Below are 26,679 nucleotides of genomic sequence, written 5' to 3' on the forward strand. Positions count from 1 at the left end.
TCATTAAGATACAGAGTTCACAATTATCTTACTTTTTAAACTCCATAACTTGAATGCTTGCCAGTCTTTGACAAATTAATAATAATGCTATCAATTCTTAATAAAAGCTAACAGCACTTTCCAGATTTAGTAAAACCCATCAGTCCTGTTAGTAACTTGTGGACCCTATGTACATAATTGCTTGAATTAGACAGCTCCATGAGAAACAGAAACAAAACTATTTGGATGTGATTCCATTTACTCACCAGTATACACAGAGTCCCATGCTCTTATGTTTCTTGTTGAATGTATTCTGATTCTTCATAGGTTTTTCCAGTATGATACACCTCTCTTCCATGCCACACTAACTTCCCTGCAGACAATCAGGAAGAAACCAAACAGACTCATCAATAGACTTGAACAAGCACCCACAAAAATTAACATTCAAAGATATAGTATTTTCACAGGAACTATATATGCAGACATTTCCCTCAAAAATTCATTCATAATTTTTTATTATCTGTCCTGTCATCAGTTTTTTTCTTTCTGTTTTATTATATTTTAAGGTTAAAGATAGAAGTTCAGCTGCAGGAAGTGCCTTGGGTCATATGTTGAAAATTCTGTGCCTGACAGGATTTATTTGGCTCCTTCTCTTCGTACATATCTTGCAAAAATAAGGCATGGAGCTCAATTTAAAAATCAGGCTCGCACAATTTTCTATTGTCCTTTCTATGGTTTGACATATGTCAATGCAGCAAATGATAGGTCGCTTTAATCCAAAAAAGGAATTGTTAAATCAGAAACTAATGCAAATCCAGTTTTAACCAAATTTTTATCCAGATCTCCCCAAATAATGTGGCAGTTTATATATATTATAGATTTTAAAACAGTTTTATGAACTTGTGTAGGTGAGGCCAGATATCTGGCTTACATCCAGAAGGCAAAGGCGGGAATAAATGGGGTTTTTCTGGTTGGCAGCCAGTGACCAGTATAAATTAGCTGATGACACACTATTGTTGGCATAATTTCACATGGTGACGAGGAGGCATACAGAGACAAGATCGATCAGCTGAGTGGTTTTGCAATAACAACCTTGCACTCAACATCAGTAAGACCAAGGAATTGATTGTGAACTTCAGGAAGGGGAAGTTGAGAGAACACACACCAATCCTCATCGAGGGATCAGGTGGAAAGGGTGAGCAGTTTCAAGTTCATGGGTGTCAACATCTATGAGGATCTATCCTGGGCCCAACATATTGATGAATTACAAAGAAAACATGATAGCAGCTTTATTTCATTAGGAGTTTGGGGAGAATTGGACTGTTACCAAAGACACTTGCAAATTTCCACGGACGTACTGTGGAAAGCATTCTAACTGGTTGTATCACCATCTGGTATAGAGGGGCCACTGCACAAAATCAGAAAAAACTGCAAAAAGTTGTAAACTTGGTCAGTTCCATCATGGGCACCATTCCCCCGGCATCCACGACACCTTCAAAAGGCCATGCATCAAAAAGGTAGCATCCATTATTAAGGAACCCATCAACCATCAGGAAAACACATACTCAGTAATTCAGAAACAGCTTCTTCCCCTCCATCATCAGATTTCTGAATGGACAATAAACCCATGCAAACCACCTCACTTTTTTTGCATTACTAATTCAATTTATATATATGCAATATACTTATTATAATTCAGTGTTTTATTATGTATTGCAATATACTATTACTGCAAAACAACAAATTTCATGACATATACAAGTAATATTAAAGCTGATTCTGACTGTTCCGCAGGGAGTCCATGTTAAGACTGCTTCTTTTCATGCCATATATAAATGATTTGGATGACAGAATTGATAGCTTTGTGGCCAAACACGTGGATGACAGAAAGACAGGTGGAGGAGCAGGCAGTGCTGTGCAAGCAGCGAGTCTGCAAAATAACTTGGACAGATTAGGAGGAGAAGTGGTAGATGGACTATGGTGTAGGGAAGTGTATGGACATGCACTTTGGTAGAAGGAATAAAGGAATAGACTATTTTATAAACAAGGAGCAAATTCAGAAATCAGAGGTGCAAAGGGACTTGGGAGTCCTTGTGCAGGATTCTCTAAAGGTTCATTTGCAGGTCAAGATAGTAAAAAGGAAGGCAAATCCAAAGTTAGCATTTATTTTGAGAGGACTAGAATATAAAAGCAAGGATGTTATACTGAGGCTTTATGAGGCATTGATCAGACCACATTTGGAGTACTATGTGCAGTTTTGGACCCCTTATCTAAGAAAAGATATGCTGGTGTTGGAAAGGGTCCAGAGCAGGTTCACAAGAATGATTCTAGATATGAAAGGGTTAATGCATGACATGCTTGAAGACTTTGGAGTTTGAAAGAATGAGAGGGTGACTCACTGAATCTTTTCAAATATTGAAAGATCTAGATAGAGTGGATATGGAGAGGGTCTTATACTGCAGGAGTCAAGGAACAGCGAACAGGGCCTCAAGATAGAAAGATGTCCATTCAGAACAGAGATGAGGAAGAATATCTGTATCCAAAAGATGGTGAATCTATGGAATACATTGCAACAGAGAGCTGTGGAGGTCAAGTCATTGGGTATATTTAAAGTAGAGGTTGATAGTTTCTAGAATGAAGGAGTTGTTCTCCATTTTCAAAGAAAGGGACTCTTCTTCTTCCACCATCAATGCTGCTCTCAACCGCACCTTTTCCATTTCATGCACATCTGCGCTTATCTCATCCTCCCGCCACCCTACCAGGGATAGGGCTGCTCTTGTCCTCACCTACCACCCCACCAGCCTCCACGTCCAGCACAGAGTTCTCTGAAACTTCCGCCACCTCCAACTGGATCCCATCACCAAGCACATCTTTCCCTCCCTCGTCACTTGTTGCTTTCAGCAGGGATCGCTCCTTATGCAACTCCCTTGTCCATTCGTCCCTCCCCACTAACGTCCCTCTTGGCACTTTTCCTTGCAAGCAGAACAAATGCTACATCTGCCCGTTCACCTTCTCCCTCACTACCATTCAGGGCCCTAAACAGTCCTACCAGGTGAGGTGACACTTCACCTGTGAGTCTGTTGGGATCATATACTGCATTCAGTGCTCCCAGTGTGGCCTCCTGTATATCGGTGAGACCCAACATTGATTGGGAGACCGCTTAGCCGAGCATCTATGCTCCATCCACCAGAAACCGAGGGATCTCCCAGCGGCTAACTATTTTAATTCCACTTCCCATTCCGATGTATCCATCCATGGCCTCCTACACCATTGTGATGAGGCCACACTTAGGTTGGAGGGACAACACCTTATATTTTGTTTGGGTAGCCTCCAACTTGATGGCATGAACATCAATTTTGCAAACTTCCAGTAATGCCTCCTACCCCACTCCCTCTTCACCATTTCCCATCCCCTTTTCCCTCCCTCACCTTATCTCCTTGCCTGCCCATCACCTCCCTCTGGTGCTCCCCTCCCTTTTCTTTCTTCCATGGCCTTCTGTCTCTTTCACCAATCAACTTTCCAGCTTTTTACTTCACCCCTCCCACTCCAAGTTTCACCTATCACCTACTATTTCCCTTTCCCCTTCCCCCCACCTTTTAAGTCTACCCCTCAGCTTTTTTTCCTCTAGTCCTGCTGAAGGGTTTCGGCTTGAAATGTCAATGGTACTTTTTTCTATAGATGCCGCCTGGCCTGCTGAGTTCCTCCAGAAGTTTGTGTGTGTTGATAGTTTCTTGATTATTGAGGTCATCAAAGGTTACAAAAAGGCAGGAGAATGGGGTTGAGAGAGATAATAAATCAGCCATAATGGAGTGACAGGGTCAACTCGATGGGCCAACTGGCCTAATTCTGCTCCTATGTCATATGGAAAATATTTGCATAACAACCCAAATATACTCATTTGAGGCTAAAGCCTATAACTGTATGGTTCTGGCACTAGCACTATAATCCAGTCATTCTCATCAACCTCCATTGTTGAAGAACAAGATAGTGCTGGTGAACCACGGTGACGTTTTGTGGGCTACGTACAAAAGTTCTAAATATACCTCTTCTGTATTAATGTCACTGCAATCTGCAGCCAGTAATTGCCCTTTAAGCAGGGCTTCGCCCGGAAGCATCAACTGTTTGTTCATTTCCATTGATGCTGCCCGACCACTTTGTGTGTAATGCTTTGGGTTTCTAGCATCTGCAGAATTTCTTGTGTTTATGATTTGTACTCTTGAACCATCTTAATTAACTGGAGATTTCATGATCTTCTGAAAGACTCAGTGGACTTAACTCTGAAGCATGCAGGTATGGACTTTAAACAGATGCAGCTACTGTACATTGCTATGGCCGGAAGAGAGGGAGGAGGGGAGGACTCCAAACCAGACTGAAATATCAAGCAATGAAATTTCCTCTACCCTGTATCTTGTTCGTAAATGTACAGTCACTGAAGAACAAGATTACGGACCCAAGGGCATGAATGCTATATTGGAGGGAAATAAGGAATTGCTGCGTCCTGTGTTTCATGGAGACATGGCTCTCCTCCGACATGCTGGATGCATCAGTAATACCTGGAGGCTTCTTGATGCACAGGATTTACTGAACTGCCAATTCGGAGAAAGTTGGGCTTTATGTTTCATGATAAACTCTTTGTGGTGCATACTCTTGTTCCCCTGACATGGAACCTCAAATGATTAAGTGCAAACAGCTCTACTTACCAGGAAAGTTCTCCTCCATGATCTTCATCACAGTATACATGTCACCAAAAGCCATGTTAATCAAGTACTCAAGATATTGAATGCTGCCTTTACCAAACAAGAAAAAGCTCACCTAATGCAGGGATGGCCAACCTATGGCGCATACACCAAAAGTGGCGCACTGGATGATTAGAAGTGGCGCATTGCACCCCAGTGATAATAATAAAAAAGTAAGCCTACTCATGCAAAAAGTGTTAACCAAAAACTGATTTGTAGAAAAAAAATCTATAACAGGAATTCAAGTAGCTTAGAGCTAGAAATGGGTTTTACTGAGAATAAATCTAAAACTCAGCAATTATTTTTAGCTATTTTATTACTTTGTGCACATCTTTTGGCGAATGTTATCTTCTTTTAGATTAATCTGTTTTCAATTTTAAAAAATGTTCAATGAGTCAAACTAGGAAAGAAGGACTTTTGTTCTGCAATCGTTCCGTAACTGTTCAATACACATTTGATACTTGTTTGACCTGAGGCGCCAGGCGTCTGCACCAGCGGTGCGTCGCGGGTTTTTGCCAGTCAGTTTACAATTGACACATGTGCACTACGGAGTTGTCCTTTGTTCGCCCTTTGTGAACCTTTGCAGTTTTGTACTCTTTCGAAAATTAAGCCTTGCTTTTACATTCAATTACCAATCACAGTGCAAAAGAAAATGAGCAAAAGAAAAGCAGAAAGTGATAGTAAGTGTGAATTCAATGAACAGTGGGAAAATGAGCTCCTATTTATAGCGGGTCCGTCAGGAGAACCGTTGTGCATTGTTTGTGAAAACACTTTCTCACTTAATAGAAGACATAATCTTAATACACACTATAAAACGCAACATCAGACTGAAATAGTAGGAAAACTGAAGCTAGTGCTTGGGTCTGAGTTACGGAAAGAATATGTGATTAAAAAAAAGGAAGAAATCAAAAGAAGACAAAATATATTTGTTAAATTAAGGTAAGTAATATTTATCTTGTTTTTATATTAAATCAATATATCATGTAAAAATGCTAAATATGTCTATATTAACATATTTTTACCAGAATTGAATGGGGGTACAAGAGTTGCATGGTGCATCTGAACTCGTGCATGAAAAAATTGACGCATGGAATGTAAAAGGTTGGCCACCCCTGCCCTAATGAATTTCAATTCATAGTCAGGGACTTCAATCAGGCTTCTTTGAAGAAATCTCTGCCTAATTATCATCAGCATATAATGTGCAGCACCAGGGGTCCCAACACACTTGACCACCGCTATGCTATAATATGGAATGCCTACCATTCTCCGCCTAGACTATATTTCAGGAAATCTGATCACTTGGCTATCCTTCTCCTACCTACATACAGGCTAAAGAGCAAGGCCCCAAACATAAGGACGATAAAGACGTGGTTTTGGGAGGTAGAGGAGCAGCTATAGGATTGCTTTGAGTCAGTAGAATAGGCCTTGTTCAAGGAACTTATCAGAAGATCTGAATGAATACACCACGGTTGTTACAGACTTCATAAAAACAGTCATAGACAAGTGTGTCCCCACAAAATCATTCAAAGTTTTCCCTTATCAGAAGCACTGGATGAACCATGAGATCCACAATCTGCTGAGGGCCAAATCGGTAGAATACAAGAGCTCCAAGTATGGTCTCCAGCAAGACATCTCACGTATGAAGTGGCAATTCCAGACCAAATTTGAATCACTGAAAGATGCTGAATAGCTGTTGCAGGGCTTGAACACTATTACCTCTTACAATGGGAAACCAATTGACATAAGGGACAACAAGACTTTGCTCCCTAATGATCTCAATCCCTTCTTTGCTCACTTTGACCATAGCAGCATGGACACCCAGAGCCCCCGATGACACTGTGATTTCAATCTCTGTGGCTGATGTGAAAGCATCCTTCAGGATGGTGAACCCACAAAAAGCATCCAGCCCAGATGGGGCATGAGGGTGAGTACTAAATACCTGTGCTGATCAACTGGCTGGAGTGTTCACCGATATCTTTAACCTGCATCAGCAGTCTGAGGTTCTCAATGGCTTCAATTATACTCACACCTAAGAAGAACATGCCAACCTGCCTCATTGACGATCATCCAATCGTGCTTATATCTACTGTGATGAAGTACTTTGAGAAGCTGGTGATAAAACATATCAATTCCTGCCTGAGAAGTGACTTGGATCTGCTATGATTTGCCTATTGACACTTACACAGCAGATGTCACTTCATAGGCTCCTCACTCAAACCTGAAACATCTGGACAGCAAAGATCCATACATCAGGATTCTCTTTATTGACTAGAGCTCGACATTGAATACTACCCTGCCTCCCCAAAATTAATGAGGAAGCTTCACGATCTTGGCCTCAATAATTCCTTGTGCAATTGGATCGTCAATTTCCCAACTTGCAGAACCGTCAGTTCAGATTAGCAACACCTCCTCCACAATCTCCATCAGTACAGGTGCACCATAAGGCTGTATGCTTAGCCCCCTGCTCTACTCACTTTACACTTATGACTGTGTGGCTAAGCACAGTTTCAATGCCATATTTAATTTTGGTGAAGGCACCACTGTCATTGGTGCAATCAAAGGAGGTGACGAATCAGCATATAGGAGTGAGATTCAAAATCTGTCTGAGTGGTGCCACACCAACAACCTGTCACTCAATGTAAGCAAGACCAAGGAGCTGATTATTGATTTCAGGAGGAAAAAATGGAGATCCATGAGCCAGACCTCATTGAGGAATCAGAGGTGGAGAGAGTCAGCAACCCTAAGTTCCTCAGTGTTATCATTTCAGAGGATCTGTCCTGAACTCAGCACACAAATGCAATTATGAAGAAAGCACAGCAGCATCTCTGCTTCCTTAGAAGTTTGTGAGGATTTAGCATGACATCTAAATCTTTGACAAACTTCCATAGATGTATGGTGGAGGTGACTGGCTGCATCACAGCCTCCATATGGAAATACCAATGTTATTGAACAGAAAATCCTACAAAATGAAGTGGATACCCCCAGTCCATCTTGGGTAAAGCACTCCCCACATCTACATGGAGTGCTGTTGCAGGAAAGCAGCATCCATCATCAATGCCCCCTTAACCCAGGCCATGCTCTCCTCTCCCTTCTGCCATCGAGAAAGAGGTACAGGAGCCTCAGGACACACACCACCAGATTCAGCAACAGTTATTACCGCTCAACCATCAGGTTCTTGAACCAGAGGAGATAACTTCATTCGACTTCACTTACTCCAACACAGAACTATTTCCACAATCTATAAACTCAGTTTCAAGGACTCTTCACCTCATGTTCTTGAGATTTATTACTTATTTCTTTATTATTATTTTTATTACTTTTCTCTTTTATTTATGCATACTTTGATGTCCTTTGAACATTGGTTGTTTGTCATTTTGGGTGCAGTCTTTGATTCTATTGTATTCTTGGATTTATTGTACCTGCAAGAAAATGAACCTCAGAGTTGTATATGGTGGCATATGTATTTTGACAATAAATTTGCATGAACTTTGAATCCATGAGTGGATAGGCATACATCTCAAACTTAATATTTTAAATGGATGTCAAAATAATATATAATTTCATCTTGAACAAGAACAGAAAAATCTGGTGATCTCTGCTGGGTTTTATACTCTGGAATTAAAGTCTAGGAGAATTAGTTATTCTCATATGTGCTAGGCAAAAAATAACACTCAAAACTCTAAAACCCAGAGCATGACTGCGAAAAATCCTAGCCTTGGAAGAAACCCCATCCTCTGCGCTCCAATACCTGCCTCGAGGTTATGTCCTCCCTGAAAAATTTCACATCAAAAATAACGCATTCATCAGATTTACAGGTCAGTCACTATATTTCCATTGTAGTTACATCAGGCATACTAAACCAAAAATGGAGACCTCCAGGCAGCACCTTGGGCAATGCTGCTGCTCAATGTTCCATTGATCCGGTCTGATCATATGACATCACTGAATCCTGATCTCTAGTGATGTCATTGTGGTCCCCAGGTCCTGCAGTTTCACTCCCCCCCCAACAACCACAAAGATACGTTGGGCATGAGGTTAATTAACTCCTGTAAATTTCCCATTGTATACATGGGTAATAGGAAAATCAAGTGGATTCTTGAGAGAATAAGTAGTGGAATGGGGCTAATGGGAGTTCTCTGGGATTGGTACTCAATGGGCCAAATAACTTCCTATTATGTTTCAAGAAAAGTTGAGAAAGATTAGAATACAACTAAAGACATTGTAATTGCAACAGAGCCGATCTGGCAAGTTATAGGAAACAATTCAAGAACATTCTAAAGAAAAATAACTATTAAAATTTTACATCTTTTAAAAAGATTCTATATTTATTTTTGGTACCAATGAATCTTTAGTGGTTTAATGGGTCTGTAGTTAAACTTTTGTAAATAACGACACTAGTTAAGGTAATGGTAAGATCTATTCCACAGATTTGGCTTTAGTTCATGGTACTACTACTTTACCATATATTCAGGTATTAATCATCTACTTAGTTAATTTTGCTCCCAGTTTGTTCTATATTGTCTTGTTCTGAAAACAAGTTTTAATTTGGAAGAATTACTAATTTACGTATCTCTTAAATTTGGTACCTTTTATGAGGGTGAAGCGCATGGTTTTCCCTCATGAACTAAATACAACATCCAAATATATTGACTAGTGGGAGCAGTACTTTGCTGCACAGTGATGGCTGCAGATGTGAACTCTCTCGATCTGGCAACGTACTCTGCACTCTGCTTGTAGAATGAATCATTGGCCTGAAATGATTCCATGTCTTTGATGCAGAAATTGTTGTTAATTCTGAGAGAGCTTTTGCCATCTGGTGCAAGTCATCATTTGTTTTCACATATAAGGTCTTCTGTGTCATCTGACTATGCTATCTTCCTCATCTCATAACAGACAGTTACTCACCTTCCATAATTCTTCCCACTTACGAGATGCCTGACTACGTCCTTAGATTTTTCTGAACTCATCTTCCTCTGACCATATCTCGTGCAATAGGATCCATCATCCTATTGATTTCCTGAATCCAGATCATACAAGTCAGATTCATGAGAGGTACTAAAAGACTATTAAAGTCTCATGTAAATCCTATTATGTAGAAATCGTTGCATTCAGGGTATCAGGAAGAAAAGAAAATCAAAGTGATTTATATGAATACTATATGCATAGTTGAAAATAACAGGCTGAGATTAATCATAAACCATACAAATATCTGTGTAGAATGACAAAACATTTTCTCTTAGCCATTCACCAGATGCAAAAGACACTTTCCACATACCTTACAACAGTGCGATCACCAAAATGAAGTTAATTTACGGCCAAAAGAAGCAATGCCTACACAAAGATGAAAAAATACAATCGTCAGTTTTCTACTCATTCAACTGTAACCCAAGCTGAATGATAAACAGTAAGTCTAAAATTGGACGAAGTCCAACATAATAATTAAACATTTCAGACAGCTCCTGTTAGATAATTACCCACTATGCAACTTCAGTCAAAAGAGCAGATCATGTATGGTTTGATATAACAAGAAAGAGCATTATGATTAACAATTAATAAATGAAACAATGCACTTATGATTTGAAAAGTGACAGAAATTAGCGGTTATGTCAAAACCCCCCAAAACTCTAATGTTCCAGCATGATAGTTACATCCATATTTTTATAATCAGGCCTATAGTCACAAATAAATCGTTCTGTCAGGAACCCAATCATGCAAAAGTTGCATGTCTGATCAAGGTCTAATTTCGAGAGTCAATAACTAAGATCTCTACACTTCGTTGAAATTTTTCAGAACAAGCTACATTGTGAACACTAATCATTGAAACACTGGGTTTAAGTACCATTAAAATTGCCATTCAAAGCAAACAGAGCAGAGAAAAAGCTTGACACAATTCCATGATAGTCATCGGTTTCTGAATAAAGGTTCTGCAGACCTCACAGATTAATTTGATCATATTTATTTTTTCCCAATAAGTAAAACAATGGTATAAAAGAGGTGGCTGCAGAAATAGTGGATGCACTGATGATCACATTCCAAAACCCCCTAAGGTTCTCAAGGGGCTCTGTCCTAGGTTTGGAGCACTGTCTGTTATGCATGTGGGTGGGTAGATGGATGGGAGGGAGGAAAGGGGCTTGTTTTGCTGTGGTTATTTTGTTGATGTTGCTCTGTTGAACATTGTCAACACGCTGTTGAGGCCGGAATGTGTGGCGACACTTGCAGGCTGCCCCCAGCACATCCGTAGGTTGTGTTGGTTGTTAATGCAAACAACACATTTCACTGCAGACACACAAGAGGTTCTCTAGGTGCTGGAAATCCAGAGCAACACATACAAAATGCTGTGGGAACTTAGCACGTCAGGACCATCTATGGAAATGAATAAACAGTCAATGTTTCCTTCATCAGGACTGAAAAAGAAGGAGAAAGAAGGATATTTCACTGTATGTTTTGATGTATAAGTGATAAATAAATGAATCTGAATAGGAAACAGCAGATGAAATACCACTGTTCAAAAAAGGAGGGGGGGAGGGAGGGAGAGGGAGAGGGATGGGGGGAGAGAGAGAGAGAGAGAGAGAAAGAGAGAATGGAAATACAGGCTATAAATCAGATAAAGATTATGGAATCCATTAGTAAGAAAGTGATAACTTTGCACTTAGAGTCAACATAATGTGAAAGGAAAATAACATATCCAATGTATAAGAGATATATAAGGCTACAACCCAGCAAGGGAAATAAAGGATTGGTCCAAATAAAATCAGTAATATGTCATATCAATGTTACTACAGAAGATAAAATTCATGGATAGAGGGTTCTCTTTAGAAGGATTCACTAAGAGTAGCCTAGACATGAAGATTGGGTAGTTTTACTGGATTTTTACTTCATTGTCTACAGGAATCAGAATAATTATGAGAATCCATTGCTCCACTGGTATAACTAGGCAAGATAAAGTATATGATTCCCTATCACTGTTGTTAAGAGGGAGTGTAAGGAGGTGGAACCAAAACAGATTTACACTACAGATGGTTCCACTAAACCTACTATCCTGCCGAAGGGTCTCAGCCCAAAACATCAACTGTACTTTTTTTCCATAGATGCTGCCTGGCCTGCTGAGTTCCTCCGTCATTCTGTGTGTGATGCTGTTAATAGGTTTTAATGCCAGAAAAAGAAATGCATGATTCTTCCATAATAATTTTCTTAAATTCTTAACCAGTGTAATATTACAGGTATACATTCAAATACAGATTCCTTGCTCAGTTATCACCATTAGAAGTAAAACTTTTGTATGCTGTACATATAGCTCGAAAGGAGAGGGAAATTTGAAAACAGATGAGATATAACTTGGAAGTAATGGAAAGTAACAGGATTTTCTGACAAACTTGACACATAACTTTGATGAACACAGCGTTACAATGATATTTAACAGTGTTTTTACCTTCGGTCAGCTTCCCAGCCTGCTCAGCAGCCCCACCAGGCAACATTTTGGAAACAAATGCTCCAATATCACCTTCTTTCTCTTCACCTGCTTTTTGACCTGTTGTCAAAACAAAACAGAGGAAACAAAACATTTACAATTTGTTTCAAATTCCAACTCTTCCATAAATTATTTCCTTGCATTAGATGGCTCAGTTGGTGACAGGATTTTAGCTGCACCTGAACCTGTTTTCAGTACCAGTTCATGGCCACAAATACAATTTCCAACAGAGATTAGTGTTAAGAATATTTCTCATTGCTAATGTTTGAAGACAACCCTTTCTGAACTCTAGCTACGATCACATGACTCAGAACAAGTCAAACATTTCATGTAGTCCTTATGGTTCTGTATTTCATCCTGTCTTTCCATTTGCTTTCAGGAATTCTACAGAGTAAACCCGGACAGGATGACCAGTACACTCATTAAAGAGTCAAACATAAGGCAAAGTTAATCTGGAAATACTGTATTGTCATGTAACATTAACCTTAGGCCTTAAAACTCTGAAATTATGGGTAATTTTAAAGACATGGCAAAGTGATGTTTTCAACATAGAATTCATGGCACTTTTCTACTTAAAATGGTAAAGGAGATGGACATTCCAATATTGACAATAGTTCCAAAATTTGCAAAGCGAAGGAATTAGAGCAAAGTTACAAACGCAAAGCTTTTTTAAACATCTGAATTAAGAAGTGATGAAAGATGTAAAGATTTAGCTATTGTTAATGGAATCCATTTCCATGAAGGATATTACACCTTAAGGAAATGGACAAATGAGTGTTTATGGAACCAAAATAGTGAAGCAGGGAAAATCATGGTCTCCAGGATCTCATGACTATTAGGATTGGAATTTGGGGAAAAAAAAGTCAAGAACATGCCACTTAGTCAGTACTATAATTTGAAAGGATTTCAGATAGCAATAATGTCTCAAAAGTACAGGAAACACAAATACCAAAAATCTTCTATGCTGGCAAAATTACATCTAAACCCTATTCTGTTCATTCTTTAATTATATTCTGAATACATCTATCCTTCCTTCTATATCCTGTGTTATTCCAATTAAAACATTATTTTCCAAGCTTTTTTGCCTTGTAATATCAATATAATTTCTGCAGTATGGAGAAGAAATAATACTGAGGCTTACAATGGGACTGAAACAGTTCACGAGTACTTGTACCTTGTGGACTACACAGAAATTAAATCTGGGCTCTCAATTATTTGCTATTTATTTTAATCACCTGGGAGGAGGGGAGTAACAGCAAGGTATTCAGGTTTGCCAACTGCAGAAAAATTGGAGAAAGGGCATACAGTGATGAAGATGCTATGACCCTGCAATTGAATGTAGATAGATTGAACAAAAGCTTGTTAACTGGAATTTTGAAGTGGGAAATTGTAAGGTTATGCATTTCCGTAGGAGCAATTAAAGTGAAAAGTGCCTGCAAATGGGAGGTACAGAACAAACTAGGGTTTTTTTTACTGCATGGATCACAAAAAGCAGGCAAATGTGGCAAGAGTGCCAATGGCATATTAGAGTCAGAGAATACTACAGCACTGAAACAGGCCTTCAGCCCATCGAGTACAATCAAAGCTGTGAAGCCACACCTGTAGATATTGCACATAGTTTTGGTGCCCAATCCTAAAAAAGGATATAGTAAGCTCGGAGGCACTCCGGAAGTGATTCATTAGGTTAATTCCTGGGATGAGATGACTTCCCTCTCAAGAGAGGCTAGACAGGTTGGGTATATATTCTTGGGAATTTAGAAACATGAGACGTGATCTTACTGAGACATCTATGATTCTGAGGGGGCATGATAGGGTAGATGTTGAGATATTTTCACTAGTGGAAGAGTCTCAAATGAGGGGTTAATGTAAGGGACAAGATAAATTAAACTGAGTTACATAAAAATATCTTTTTATAGAGGTTGTTGAATGCCTAGAATTCTCTGCTCAAAAGAGTTGTAGACACTAGATTATTGGAAGTATTTCAAGTATTGAAAAAATGTTGAACTGAGGGCCATGGAAAACTGGATAGAACAGAAGATGAAGCCAGAATAGATTAGCCATGATCATACTGAACGGTAGGAACAGACTTGAAGGGTCAAGTTGCCTACTCCTGCTCCTATGTTCTTGTGACTTTTATACTCCATATTATTCCAAGTCAAAATTAGAATGTCATTAGCTATTTTTAGAAGTTCATAAGCTGATGCTTTAAATACTTATGCATTGTCACAGCAATGAACCAATTTCAATTCATTATACAGTTAATATCGTTCCTTTCTTAAAAAAGATAATAGAATTCATAAATTCTGTTACAGGGATGGTAAAACATCATTGCGCATTAAACTTGTATTAGCTTACTTAGCATATTTGGTTCTTCGATCAGTTTTGGCTAGCACCAAGTCTATATTATGGTCCCAAAGCATCCAGCTGGAATGTGGTGCTTGGCCGCACTACTAGCGCATCACATTCCAACCTTTAACATGGATCTCCGTGAGACCATAAGGTTCCCCTAGCCCTTGGAGCATCTGGGTGTGTAAGATCCACTGAAGTAGAAATGAATAGAGGGAATGGGTCAGTAAACCGTGCCTTGGGCTCTTTTGCAATGAGAATAAATGACTACAGTTCTGTGCATGGCTAATTAGTTCCACACAGGAATAAAATCAGAAGTGCTGGAGATATGAAGCAGCTCAGGCAGCATCTGTGGAAAGAAAACAGTTCTGATGAAAGATCTTTGGCCCAAATTGGTAATATTCTTTCTCTCTCCATACTTGCTGCTTGGCCAGTTGTACGTTTTATCATCACCTTGACTTTATTTCAGATTTCTAGCATCTGCAGCATTTTGTGTTTCCCCCTCAAACTGGTGTTCGCATTGGAACTGTACAATGAGATGCTTATGAAAAACTAAATGTGTTTCTGATTATGCAAGGTGACTTGGTTCTTCTCATTCAGTGAATCACATGACTTTCATGCACTGGCACTTCTGCCTGATGCTCTTAATCCTTGGATCATATCTCCTCCTGTGGTCCCTCAGGGAAGAGCTGAACTCTCCAATCGACTGGATTGTAGAGAATGTCACAGGCAATCTATGAAGATCTTTATGGAGTGTACATCCAGACTGGTGCAGACAGCACAGTTTCATACTGAATAGAATGATGGCATTCTCAAGCAAATCCCATAACTTTCATTGTAGCAACTCTCAGATTTAAGTGGAGCATAGATTTTTCGTATAAGTTTGCAGGTGATGCCAGTGTAGTGGGCCATATATCAAATAATGATGAGTTGGAGACCAGATAGTGACATGTTGTCAATGTCAACAAACCAAAAGAATTGGCCAATAGCCTCAGGAAGGGTGTAAAGCACATATTACAGCTCACATCAACAATGCTGAGGTCAAGAGGGTTCAGCATTTCAAGTTCCTAGCAGTGAACATCACCAAAGGCCTATCCTGGTCCAATCACGTTGATGCTACAGCCAAGGAAGCTCACCAGTGCCTCTACTTCTCAGAAGGCTAAACAAGTTTGGTCTGTCTATTTAACTCACAGCAATTTTACTGATGCACTATAGAAATCATCCTGTCTGGATGCCTCACACCTTAGTATGGCAACTACTCTACGCATGGTTGTGTAAGGGGTTTCTTTTTTTTTGTCACTGCGTAGTCTAATTAAAATAGATTCTTTGTTATGTTATAATTGAAAGGGCTTCTCTGTTATGTTAACTGCTGAGAAAGTTCTCCTGCTAGTAGTTTGTTTTGGATTATCTATTGATAAGAGGACGAATGAACCAATTGGGGTAGTTGTTATGCTTTCTGTGTGTCTGTAAGATATTGTATGTGTGGGTTTTTGGGTGGAAGGCAGGAGAGAGAGAGACAGAGGATGGACCAGGTGCTGTGAGTCCGCTAATGGGGTTGGACCCTGAGCAGGAGTCCGAGGTCCAGGGTGTTCAGCGAGGAGAGGAGACGGAGATGGAGACGGACTCGTGTGGAGCGTCTGGGCAACCACCGTTGTTGGTCTCAGGCGGCAGGTCGAGGTGCTCCGAGGGGATTGCAGAGTGAAGAAGGAGGGTCCTGAGCTCCAACTGTTTGTGCACGAAGAGATTGAACTTTGATAAGTGTGGCGCCTTTTATTTTCCTTTTATATTTTATTCTCTATTAATTATATAGTTCCAGTGATATCTATAAACGGTAAATCATTTAATCATAGCTGGTGTATTGTCAGTTATTTGGGTGGGGTGGAGTACATCACACAGCATCCACACAAAATATTACCCAGTTTGGCGGGGCTAAGGGCTGTTTCCCTAGACGACAGTGAGCCGAGTGACGCTGAGGCTGGCCAGGGGGACTACAACTGCAAGAAACTGCAGAGAGTTGTGGACACAGCTCAACACATCACAGGAACCAGCCTCCCCTCGATGGACTCTGTCTACACCTCTCACATCCTCAGTAAAGCAGCCAACATAATGAAAGATACTACCCATACCGGGCATCCTCTCTTTTTCCCCTCTCCCATTGGGCAGAGGATACAAAAGCCTGAAAGGGTGTACCTCCAGGCTCAAGGAAAGCTTCTACACCACTGAATGAGAATTGAACGTTTTCCTAGTACGGCAAGTCAGACTTGACCTCACAATTCACCTTGTTGTGAATTTGCACCATACTGTCTACCTGCACTGTACTTTCTTCTTTACTGTTACACTTTATTTTCCGTTCTGTTACTGTTTTATTTGGTACTACTTCAATGCACCATTGAAATACGTACAGGAGTGAGATATGCCAACTAGTATATCGAGTGGTGCCACAGCAACAACATGGCACTCAACATCAGCAAGATGGAAGAGCTGATTGTGGACTTCAGGAAGGGTAAGACTAAGGAACACATACCAATCCTTCTAGAGGGATCAGAAGTGGAGAGAGTGAGCAGCTTCAAGTTCCTGGGTGTCAAGATCTCTCTAATCCGGTCCCAGCATATCAATGTAGTTACAAAAGAAGGCAAGATAGCAGCTATACTTTATTAGGAGTTTGAAGAGATTTGTCATACCAACAAATACATTCAAAAACTTCTATAGCTGTACCGTAGAGAGCATTCTGACAGACTGCATCACTGTCTGGTATGGAGGGTCTACTGCACAGGACTGAAAGAAGCAGCAGAAGGTTGTAAATCTCGTCAGCTCCATCTTGAGTACTAGCCTACAATGTACCCAGGACATCTTTAGGGAGCAGTGTCTCAGAAAGGCAGCGTCCATTATCAAGGACCTCCAACACCCAGGGCATGCCCTTTTCTTACTGTTACCATCAGGTAGGAGGTACAGAAGCCTGAAGGCACACACTCAGGAATTCAGGAACAGCTTCTTCCCCTCTGCCATCCAATTACTAAATGGACATTGAATCTTTGGACACTACCCCACTTTTTTTTTAATATACAACATTTCTGTTTTTGCATGTTTTTTTAAAAATCTATTCAATATACATAATTGATTTACCTGTTTAATTTTTTTTCTTTGCTAGATTACGTATTGCATTGAACTGCTGCTGCTAAGTTAAAAAATTTCATGTCACATGCCGGTGATGATAAACCTGATTCTGATTCTGAATTGAATTGATCTACTGTATATGGATGGTGTGCAAAACAAGTTTTTCACTGCATCTTCTACATGTAACAATAAACCAATTTACTAACAACAGGCTTGTGAAGAAGTCAATTGTCTTTATCCTCCAAGATGAAGCCATTGGAACAATGGTTTGTAAAATGGACTCTCTAAGAATTAGGCAATGTGAAGTTTCTGAATACCCAGCATTCACTGAGAAAACTCTCCTCATGACTAACCAGGACTTGAACAGCCCTTCTTATTCACAAAGAGCTCTGATTTCTGAAAAGTATGCAAATCTCTGCAGAAAGTCATAAACATACAGTATGTGATGATGGCCTTGTAAAAGCCACTGCCTGTGGAGATATTGCTGCTTGCAGCGATGAAGAGAAGAGGATGGGTTCCTATTGATTCTTTGGGAACAGGGACTACAAACTTCAATATTTCCTTGGGATACCTGAGTTTGCTTGGTCTATCTGCAACCATTAGTTTGAATCTCATATTCAAAAGGTGTAGCCAGTGGAACCACAAGCTGAGGATCAATTCTAAGTAATTTCTAAGGTGCTGAAATGTGGTGGAGCTCAGTAGAAGTTTTTGTGGTCAAAGAAAACAGATTTCAGAATGTGCAGTTAAACTCTAGATTCTCTACAACAGGCTGCACAATTTAGATAATTTGGTAATCAAAAAGCAAATAAAAAACTGCAGATCTTGTGAAATCTGAATACAATTCACGAAACAGTCACTATTTTTTCTCTCCACAGACGCTGCTTGACTTGCTGAGCATTTACAGCACTTTATTTTTTAAATATTCTCTCTATATGATATTGCTGCAGGGCAAGTAAAGCTATGAAAATTAGATTGGGTTGTAATTACCAATTCACAGACATGCTTTGGACAATGTAATTGAATTTCAACTGGCACAGCTCAAAATTGGCACACCATGAGGAATGAGTCAAACTATAGGATTCAAACTTGGAAATTGAGTCACAAGAACCATGCAATTTACCAAGCTTAGGTATCCAGCCGAATAACTGCAATGTGTGCTTTTACCTAAAAGGAACAAACATGTTCCACTCAGGCATACTTATCCGTGCCTATGACAAAAAGAAGTATTATATAACTGAAGTTCTAATCAAAGATCTTTAGCCCACATTTTCTGGCAATGAATTCTTTAAGCTAGCTTTTAGCCTGTTCCCTCATTTACAAATATATATTTCTTATTTCCACTAGCCTAATATATTTTTAAAAAATTAGCACCACTTCCTCAAGACCTATGGGAATAAACCAGCTTTAGCTTTTCCTAATCATCTGTCATCATCTCTTACTTAATATTTCCCTTCTTCTCATTTATTTCTCATCCAATTTGCTATTATGTCCCATCTTTCTAAACATATCTGAGGATCACAAGGAGTCGATTTGGAAGTCTATGTGCCCTCCCCCAACTTTTGGATTCAACTTCCTTGTGTGAAAATGTGGTTGCATAAATAACTTTCTGAACAAGTCACACCAACGTGATTTATATAATCAAACTGCAACTTGCTGCGAGCAAAAGGAAACTCCGTAAATTGCGGATTGTCAAAAGCTACTGGGCAATTTTCAGCTCTCCGTGAATATCCACAGTAATTACACATTAAACCTCTGAAGGAAAGCCAAATTGTGTAATTAACAGCACAAGCATCTTTTTATAGTATGATAATTGTTTCAATGCAATAACTGCATAGAGATCTCCCTGCTCTTTGGAATCGCAGTGTGGATTCTGTCCATTTGGAGCTACAGTGGATAACGACCTTCATTTTGCAGCAGCTCCATGAGGAACGCAGAAGCAGCATCAATCACGTATAACGACACACACATTTCCTCGTGTTTGTGATCAACCACATATCAGGCTTTAATCTCCCAGATGCCTTTGAGTTAAGGGAAGCGCCTTAACTTTGAAAAATTTGCCAATGTTAATTTTCTTCTTAATCAACATTTTGCGGTGCTCAGACGTGGCAGTTCTGGCAAGCTCCTGTTCAGCCAGCTTGAGATATCTAACAGTGAAGTGTCACCCACACTACCTAACATGGATGTTCACTTCAGTTATTCTGAGAGCAGGCTATATCCCACCTCAGACAGATACAAGTCCGCACTTAATAAACTATACTCTGTCATCAACAGCCTTGAAATGGGACACCCTGCTGCCTTCTTCATCATAGACGATGACTTCAACTAAGCAAACTTCAAGTGTGTTTTACCAAATTACCATCAACATGTCTCCTGTCCCATCAGGGGCACAAAGACCCTTAGCCATTACTCTATAACCAAAGACACCCACCCAGCTGACCCTCCAGCCACACTTTGGTAATTCAGACCAGCAGACTGTGTTCCTTCTCACTGCCTACAAACAAAAGCTGAAATGAGAGAATCTATTACAGGAAGTTGCACAAAGCTGGTCCAAAGAAATAGATGAGCTTCTATGTGACTGCTTTGGGTCAGTAGAAGCACCCATGTTCAAAGACTCAGATCCCAACCTAGATGAGTATGTCACCACCGTCCTGGAGTTTATCAGCAAGTGTGTTGAAGACTGTGTACAAAAGAGAACAGTCCAGGTGGGCCCAACCTAGAGCCCATATGTGAACCAGAACCTCCAGACCCTACTGAAGTCTAGGACTGTAGCATTCAAATCGGGTGATCAAGACCTTCACAAGAAATCAAGATACAACTTCTATGAAGCTTTCAGAAATGCCAAGAGACAATACCAGTCAAAATCAAGTCCCAGACCAGTTGACAGATGTGGCAGGGTTTACATGCCACTGTGGGTTACAGAACAAAATCGTGTAGCATCGCCAATAGAGCATCCCTTCCCAATGAGCTTAATGCATTCTATTCCGATATTTTAAACAGAAGGGGATTGGCATGTTATCACCCAAGACCGACAGTCTCTAACAGACCCAAACCCACAGTCACCATTGCAGATATAAGATCAGTCTTCTGGAAAGTGAACATTCGGAAAGCATCTGGACCAGATGGTGTTCTTGGCCTGTTGGTGGGAGTACATGCAGATATTTGTAACCCCTTGACGCTTCAATCTGACATTCCCACCAGCTTTAAGAAGACCACTGTCGTCCTAATACAAAGGAAGATAAGGTAACATGCCTTAACGACTACCACTCAGTGGCTCTGACATTCACCACTATGAAGTGCTTTGAGAGGGCAGTCATGGCATGTACTAACTGAAGCTTCCCAGACAATCTCGACCCACTGCAATTCACCTACTGCTGAATCAAGTCTATAGAGGACACCATCTCGCTGGCTCTATAGTCATCTCTGGAACATCTGGCCAGTAAAGACACCCATGTTAGACTGTTGCTTATTGACTACAGCTCTGTCTTCATTCCAAGCAAATTCATCACCAAACTTTGAGACCTAGGAGTTAACACTTCTCTCTGCAAGTGGATCCTTGAATTCCTGAGTAAGAGACCAGAAACAGCAACAGCTCTGCTACGATCATTCTAAACACTGGTGCTCCACAAGGTTGCATCCTCAACCTCCTATTCTACCGCCTGTGTACTCACAACTGTGTAGAGGCATTCTACTCGAATTCCATCCGCAAGCTTGCAGGCCATACCAGCACAGTGGGCCATTTCTGTTGGAGTACAGGAAGGAAGCAGAGAGCTTGGAAATATGGTATCATGACAATAGCATTTTCCTTAAAAAAGAGCTGGTCATTAACTTCAGAAAGGAGGCAGTGCACACGCTTCTGTTTTTATCAAAGGTGCTGAAGTTAAGAGGGTTGAGAGTCTTAAGTTCCTGGGATTGAACATCACCAATAACTTGTCCTGGTCCAATCACATTGACGACATGACCAAGACTCTTCTACTAGTGCCTCTACTTCCTCAGAAGGCAAAAGAAATTTGACATGTCCTTGTCAACCCTGACCGATATTTATTGATGCAACTCAGAAAGCATTCTAACTGAATGCATCACAACTTGGTATGGCAACTGCTCTGCCCCAGATCCCAAGAAACCACAGAGAGTTGCACATTACAAAAACCAGCCTCCCCTCTGTTACACTTCTCATTTCCTCAGTAAAGTAGACAGCATAATCAAAGATCCCACCTATCCTGGAAATTCTCTCTTCTCACCTCTCGCATCGGCCAGAATATACAAAAGCTTGAAAGCTTATATACCACTTGGTTCAAGGACAGCTTCTACCCCACTGTTAAAAGACTGTTAAATAGTTCCCTAACACAATAAGATAGACTCTTGACCTCACAAGCTACTTCAATATGTTCTTTCACATTATTGTCCATCTGCACTTTCTCAACAACTGTTATGCATTCTGTTATTGTTTTACCTTGTACAAGCTCGATGCACTGTGTAATTATTCTTTCTGCATGAACAGTAATTCACTTTGTTTATGTGGCAATAATAGACCAATTTGCATTTGACTTCATCTAATCAAAGGCAAGCCATGTTCTTAAGAAAAAGATCCACATCAATCTCAATTTCCTTGCAGCTGGCAACACTTTTTATTTTACTTGCAGCAATACTGCGCCACATATCCCTGCGACAGTTCAGTTAACCCACAGAACAAAAGAGAAACTCATCAACCTACATTGTGTTCACTGCGAGGTCCGTGCAATGAAATTCCAGTAAGGTGGAAGCGCATTCGGATGCAGCGACCTCTTGGTGGCCAACTAAAGGTGTTTTTGTCTTTTTTAAACACCATTTTTTATGATCGCAGGACAATGCTGGACATTAGGAATTTCTGGTACTGCAGGTCTACCCCACCAGTGAGCTGCCTGGTGGCAGAGGAGCTGCACGTGGTGTGGACCATGTAACTGCTTGCTACAGGAAGGCATCGAAGTCGATGCGTGAACGTGCTGTTCAATGTAACAGCGGTGATTGTCTTGGACATTTCTCTTGCGATCACAAGACCCTGCTTCTCTTGTTTATTGGAAAGACAGACAGCGAGGGAGCTGTGTGGCTTTGGGTGTATCGGGGACTACACCTCAAACCACAAGCTTGCCTGTTGCAGCAGTCTAGAAGAGGAGATGCTGGAGGCTGTATAGAGTGGACCCTATGCTTCCCTTGGTGCTGCCCTCCAGTGTTCGATCGGTGGAATGACAAGCCGGATTGCGTGAGTGCGTGCATATGTTCGTCTGCGGACTGCAGAGAACTGCTTGTTCTTGCCAATAACACCCATGCGCCATTAATTTACAGGACACATCACTCAGGGACTCGGACTATAGTTTTATATTATGTGATGGCATGCTTACTTGCTAACTTTTATGTGCTGTATGTGCCTTGTGCAGTGCTTGACTGCTTGTACTGTGTTTTGTACCTTGGCCCCGGAGGAACGCTATTTCATTTGGCTGTATCCATGGGTATTCATGTATGGTGAAATGATCATTAAACTTGTAAAATCAATCAAATTGAATATGCAGATAACACTTGCATCCATGCATATTTGGAGATGAAGCCCCCAGTACTCACCAGCCCACTTACTGCAGCGTACAAGAGAATATATCATCTGCAAAACAAAGCATCACCCTGCCCCAACTGCGCAAGACTATGAAGTCCACAAAGAAAAACTGCAAAACATGGACCACTACCTATGTTTTGGGGACACTACTCAGTGAAGGGAGACATTGATCATCACATTTACCATTGCCTTCAGGATTCTGAGGATGAATGTGTTAATTTTAAAACCTCAAGACTGTTACTAGGTTCACTATTGACCGGTGAGCAATGATCTTTTCCCTCTGCACAGGTCTGAAGCATGGAGAGGTACCACTAATGTTGTCTCCACAAAATCCATCAAATACATTGATAATCAGTATCAATTTCCAGACCTACGTTGAGCTGTTAGTTATATTCAGGCCTGTCAAATGAACAGGGCACATTATTTGCTGACACAAGTTCCTAAAAAAGGCAGTTTACTCCAGATCCATGAAGAGATTACTAGTTTAACAGAAGCAGCGACTGAAGCACGTTCTCAACCCCTTTGCAAAATGCGACATCCCCACCAATCTGCATTAATTCAGAATAATCCAGGAGTATGCAGAAGGGTACTCTTTTTTTTATTTCGGATCACTGCCACACTTTTAACTTGCTACTTTAGCATGTCTCTTGCTTTTTCTCTCTGTAATTGCTTTCAGTAACCTGTGAAACACACTGCTGTGGAAATAGCATTTTACTTCACTCTGTCTGAGATGAGATTTCTTATCCCTTCCTCCCTCAACCCCACCCCCATTCAATTAAAACTAATTTTGTTCCATCACTTTTTCAGTTGTGGAAAAAGATCTCTGCCTGAAGCATTATTTCAGATGTTGTCTGACCTGCATTTTTTGTTCTTATTACAGTTCTATTTTCCCATTAAGAATATAATTTTCAGATTTTATCTGCGGGCCTTCTCTTCCGACCAAAAGTGAGTTGCTTTAACTAAGGTCCTGGAATCAGTAAACATACCTGCTAAGTTAGCAGCTCGTTGTGGTGCAGTTGCTGATTTTACTGCAGGTTTTGCAGTTGTTTGATCCATCTTTGCCTGGTAATGAAAGAGAGGTTAAACGAGCATTAGAACACGTTATTGAAAACAAAAGAACTTGAACTTATATAGCACCTTCCACAACCTAAGATACACCAAATGGCTTTGGAGCCAATTCAGAACTTTCCTAAATTATAAGCACTGTTATAATGAAGCAACAGTTAGCCATTTAACATACAGCAAGATCTCACAAACAAGGATATAGCCAATTGTCCTGTATTAAAGAAAATCGTTGAAGGTTGAATATTCATCATGACACAAAGGAGATATCTCTTGCTTTTTTTTGGACTCAGTCATGGTATTCCTTAATTTCACCTTAAAGGGCTTTTGATTGATACCATCTTCAAAAAGGCAACACATCAGATATTGCAACATTTCCTCTGCATTGCGCCAGAGCCGGGGTTCCAAACCAGAGGTCCATGGACCACTTGCTTGACGGTATTGGTCCATGACATAAAAAAGGTTCGGAACCACTGCACTGGAGGAGGAGCTTGAATTTTATTCTCAGCTCTCTAGAGTCAGACTTGAATCCAATACCTTGTGACTCAGAAACAAGAAACATATTTAACCAGAGATGATGCTTGTGTGAAACCCAGCTATGCAGACTTCCAACTTTTTTCCAAGCCTCCACAATCGCACCAGAAGCCCAGCCCCCACTAACCACCACTCTATTCCCACCTATATTTGTTAAGAAGTGACACTGGTAAATTGTTCTTGTCTTAGCACACAACTTTGTATTATTTGAAACAGCACAGGAGTGATGCAATTTGGAACTTTCTCATTATATTTTATTATTCCTTTAGAAGAAGAATGCTAACTTCACCTGCACAAGCACAAAAGTGCCTAACGTTAAAGCCCATTCTCTCCACAGAAAACATTTAATTTTCTTACTGCAACTTACCTAATAAGAGGAATGTTATGCAATATTTCTGTCTACAATTGCAATTAAGCAAGATGCTCATAAGATCCATTGATAATTCCATCATTCAAGTTGCTTTGAAAGTCTTATACATACATGTAATATCATACATGTTTAAATATATTATAATAACTGTGCTTTAGAAAACCTTCTAAAGAAATTACCTAAAACAACATTTAACTCTCGCACTGGCATCAACTATCACCTTCCAATCCCCCCACCTTTGGATTTTTGGCTTCCTCCCCCCCTCCCTTTCCAGTCTTGGTGAAGGGTCTCGGCCTGGAACATCAACTGTTTCCAGAGATGCTACCTGACCTGCTGAGGTCCTCTAGCATTTTTTGTGTATTACTCTGGATTTCCAGCATCTGCAGAATCTCTTGTATTTCTTACTCAGACACTGTTTTCTTCCCCCCCCCCCCACCGCCCCCCGCCACCGCCGGCATTTTAAATTTCCCTCACTTCGTAATCTAGATATCTGGCACATTTCTTTCACCCCAGAGGACAAGTGGACAACACCAATGTTTTGTTAAATCTTATGTTATTCTGTGCTGTCATTCTAATATCTAGAAGGAACCAATCAAAACTCAAATCTAAATGCTTAAGCTGATGTTACGTAAAATCTCTGCACTGTTTGTCACTCTGCAATCTTAACTGGTGATAAAAACAAGTGTGAATTGCTTGTGGTCGTCACCATTCACACAGTGAACTGAAGGGACAGATCACGAGGTCAGGAACTGTTCAAGAGACGCAGCAGCTCACACTAATCAGGCACACATGTTGCTAACTGGAGAGTTCTACTAAAACTAGGACTGGTCAGGAGTGACACCATAGCTGTGCCTATCTTTAGTGCACCAACGTCACAAAGGCCAACATGAGGCATTAATTACACTCAGTTGACTCTGACAGACAGGTTACTTTAATTACTTGCCGGATACTAGACTCCGCAAAAAGACACAAAAGTTCAATCTCTGTCATAGCAATAGATTACTACGTTGATAGAGGAAATGATTCAATAATATTCTCAATGCCTCAAGGGAAAAATAAATCATTACACCAACTTGTTTGACTCCCTGGGAAAATCGAGCTTATAAAGATGAAGAAATACTTGGACTGGCATTGGCAACCTTGAGATCTTAAAATACATCAAGAGCACACTGATACACTGATGCCAAGTGCAAATGGTAGAAGGGGCACACTACCTCCAACATGATTCAGCCACCTGCCCTGTAAAAGATCTTCATCCCCAACTGTGTTGGAGTCTGCAGGTCCCTATTGGCTTCTGCCACTCCAGAAACTATAGAACTCGAGTGCCAGTGATTCCAAGGATGGTGGTCACCTATCATTAAAGTGGCTATGTAATGTGTGCTAGCAGCAGAAATAGTGATCTTTTCATTATCTTCATTATTTCAAAGACACAGAATGGGTTTGACTGCTGCCCATCAAATCTTTTGAAGGAAGGTAATTGATCTGAAAT

At 40.4% G+C, this 26,679-nt stretch overlaps 1 protein-coding gene across 11 annotated transcripts in view; it reads right to left on the minus strand.

The window, feature by feature from the left end:
• The window catches only part of LOC134356771 (protein bassoon-like), a 517,214-nt gene that overhangs the window by 172,873 nt on the left and 317,662 nt on the right, over nucleotides 1–26,679 (minus strand). For all 11 annotated transcript variants that reach the window (XM_063067881.1, XM_063067877.1, XM_063067876.1 and 8 more), the window contains 4 exons: nucleotides 24,211–24,286; nucleotides 12,145–12,243; nucleotides 9,991–10,046; nucleotides 246–352 (listed from right to left, as the gene is read on the minus strand). In XM_063067881.1, coding sequence (XP_062923951.1) covers nucleotides 10,006–10,046; nucleotides 12,145–12,243; nucleotides 24,211–24,286 — 216 coding nt within the window. In that variant the 3' untranslated portion in view covers nucleotides 246–352; nucleotides 9,991–10,005. The remainder of the gene's footprint in view (nucleotides 1–245; nucleotides 353–9,990; nucleotides 10,047–12,144; nucleotides 12,244–24,210; nucleotides 24,287–26,679) is intronic.

Source organism: Mobula hypostoma, chromosome 15 (genome assembly GCF_963921235.1).
Source record: "Mobula hypostoma chromosome 15, sMobHyp1.1, whole genome shotgun sequence".
In the NCBI taxonomy this organism is placed as follows: domain Eukaryota; kingdom Metazoa; phylum Chordata; class Chondrichthyes; order Myliobatiformes; family Myliobatidae; genus Mobula; species Mobula hypostoma.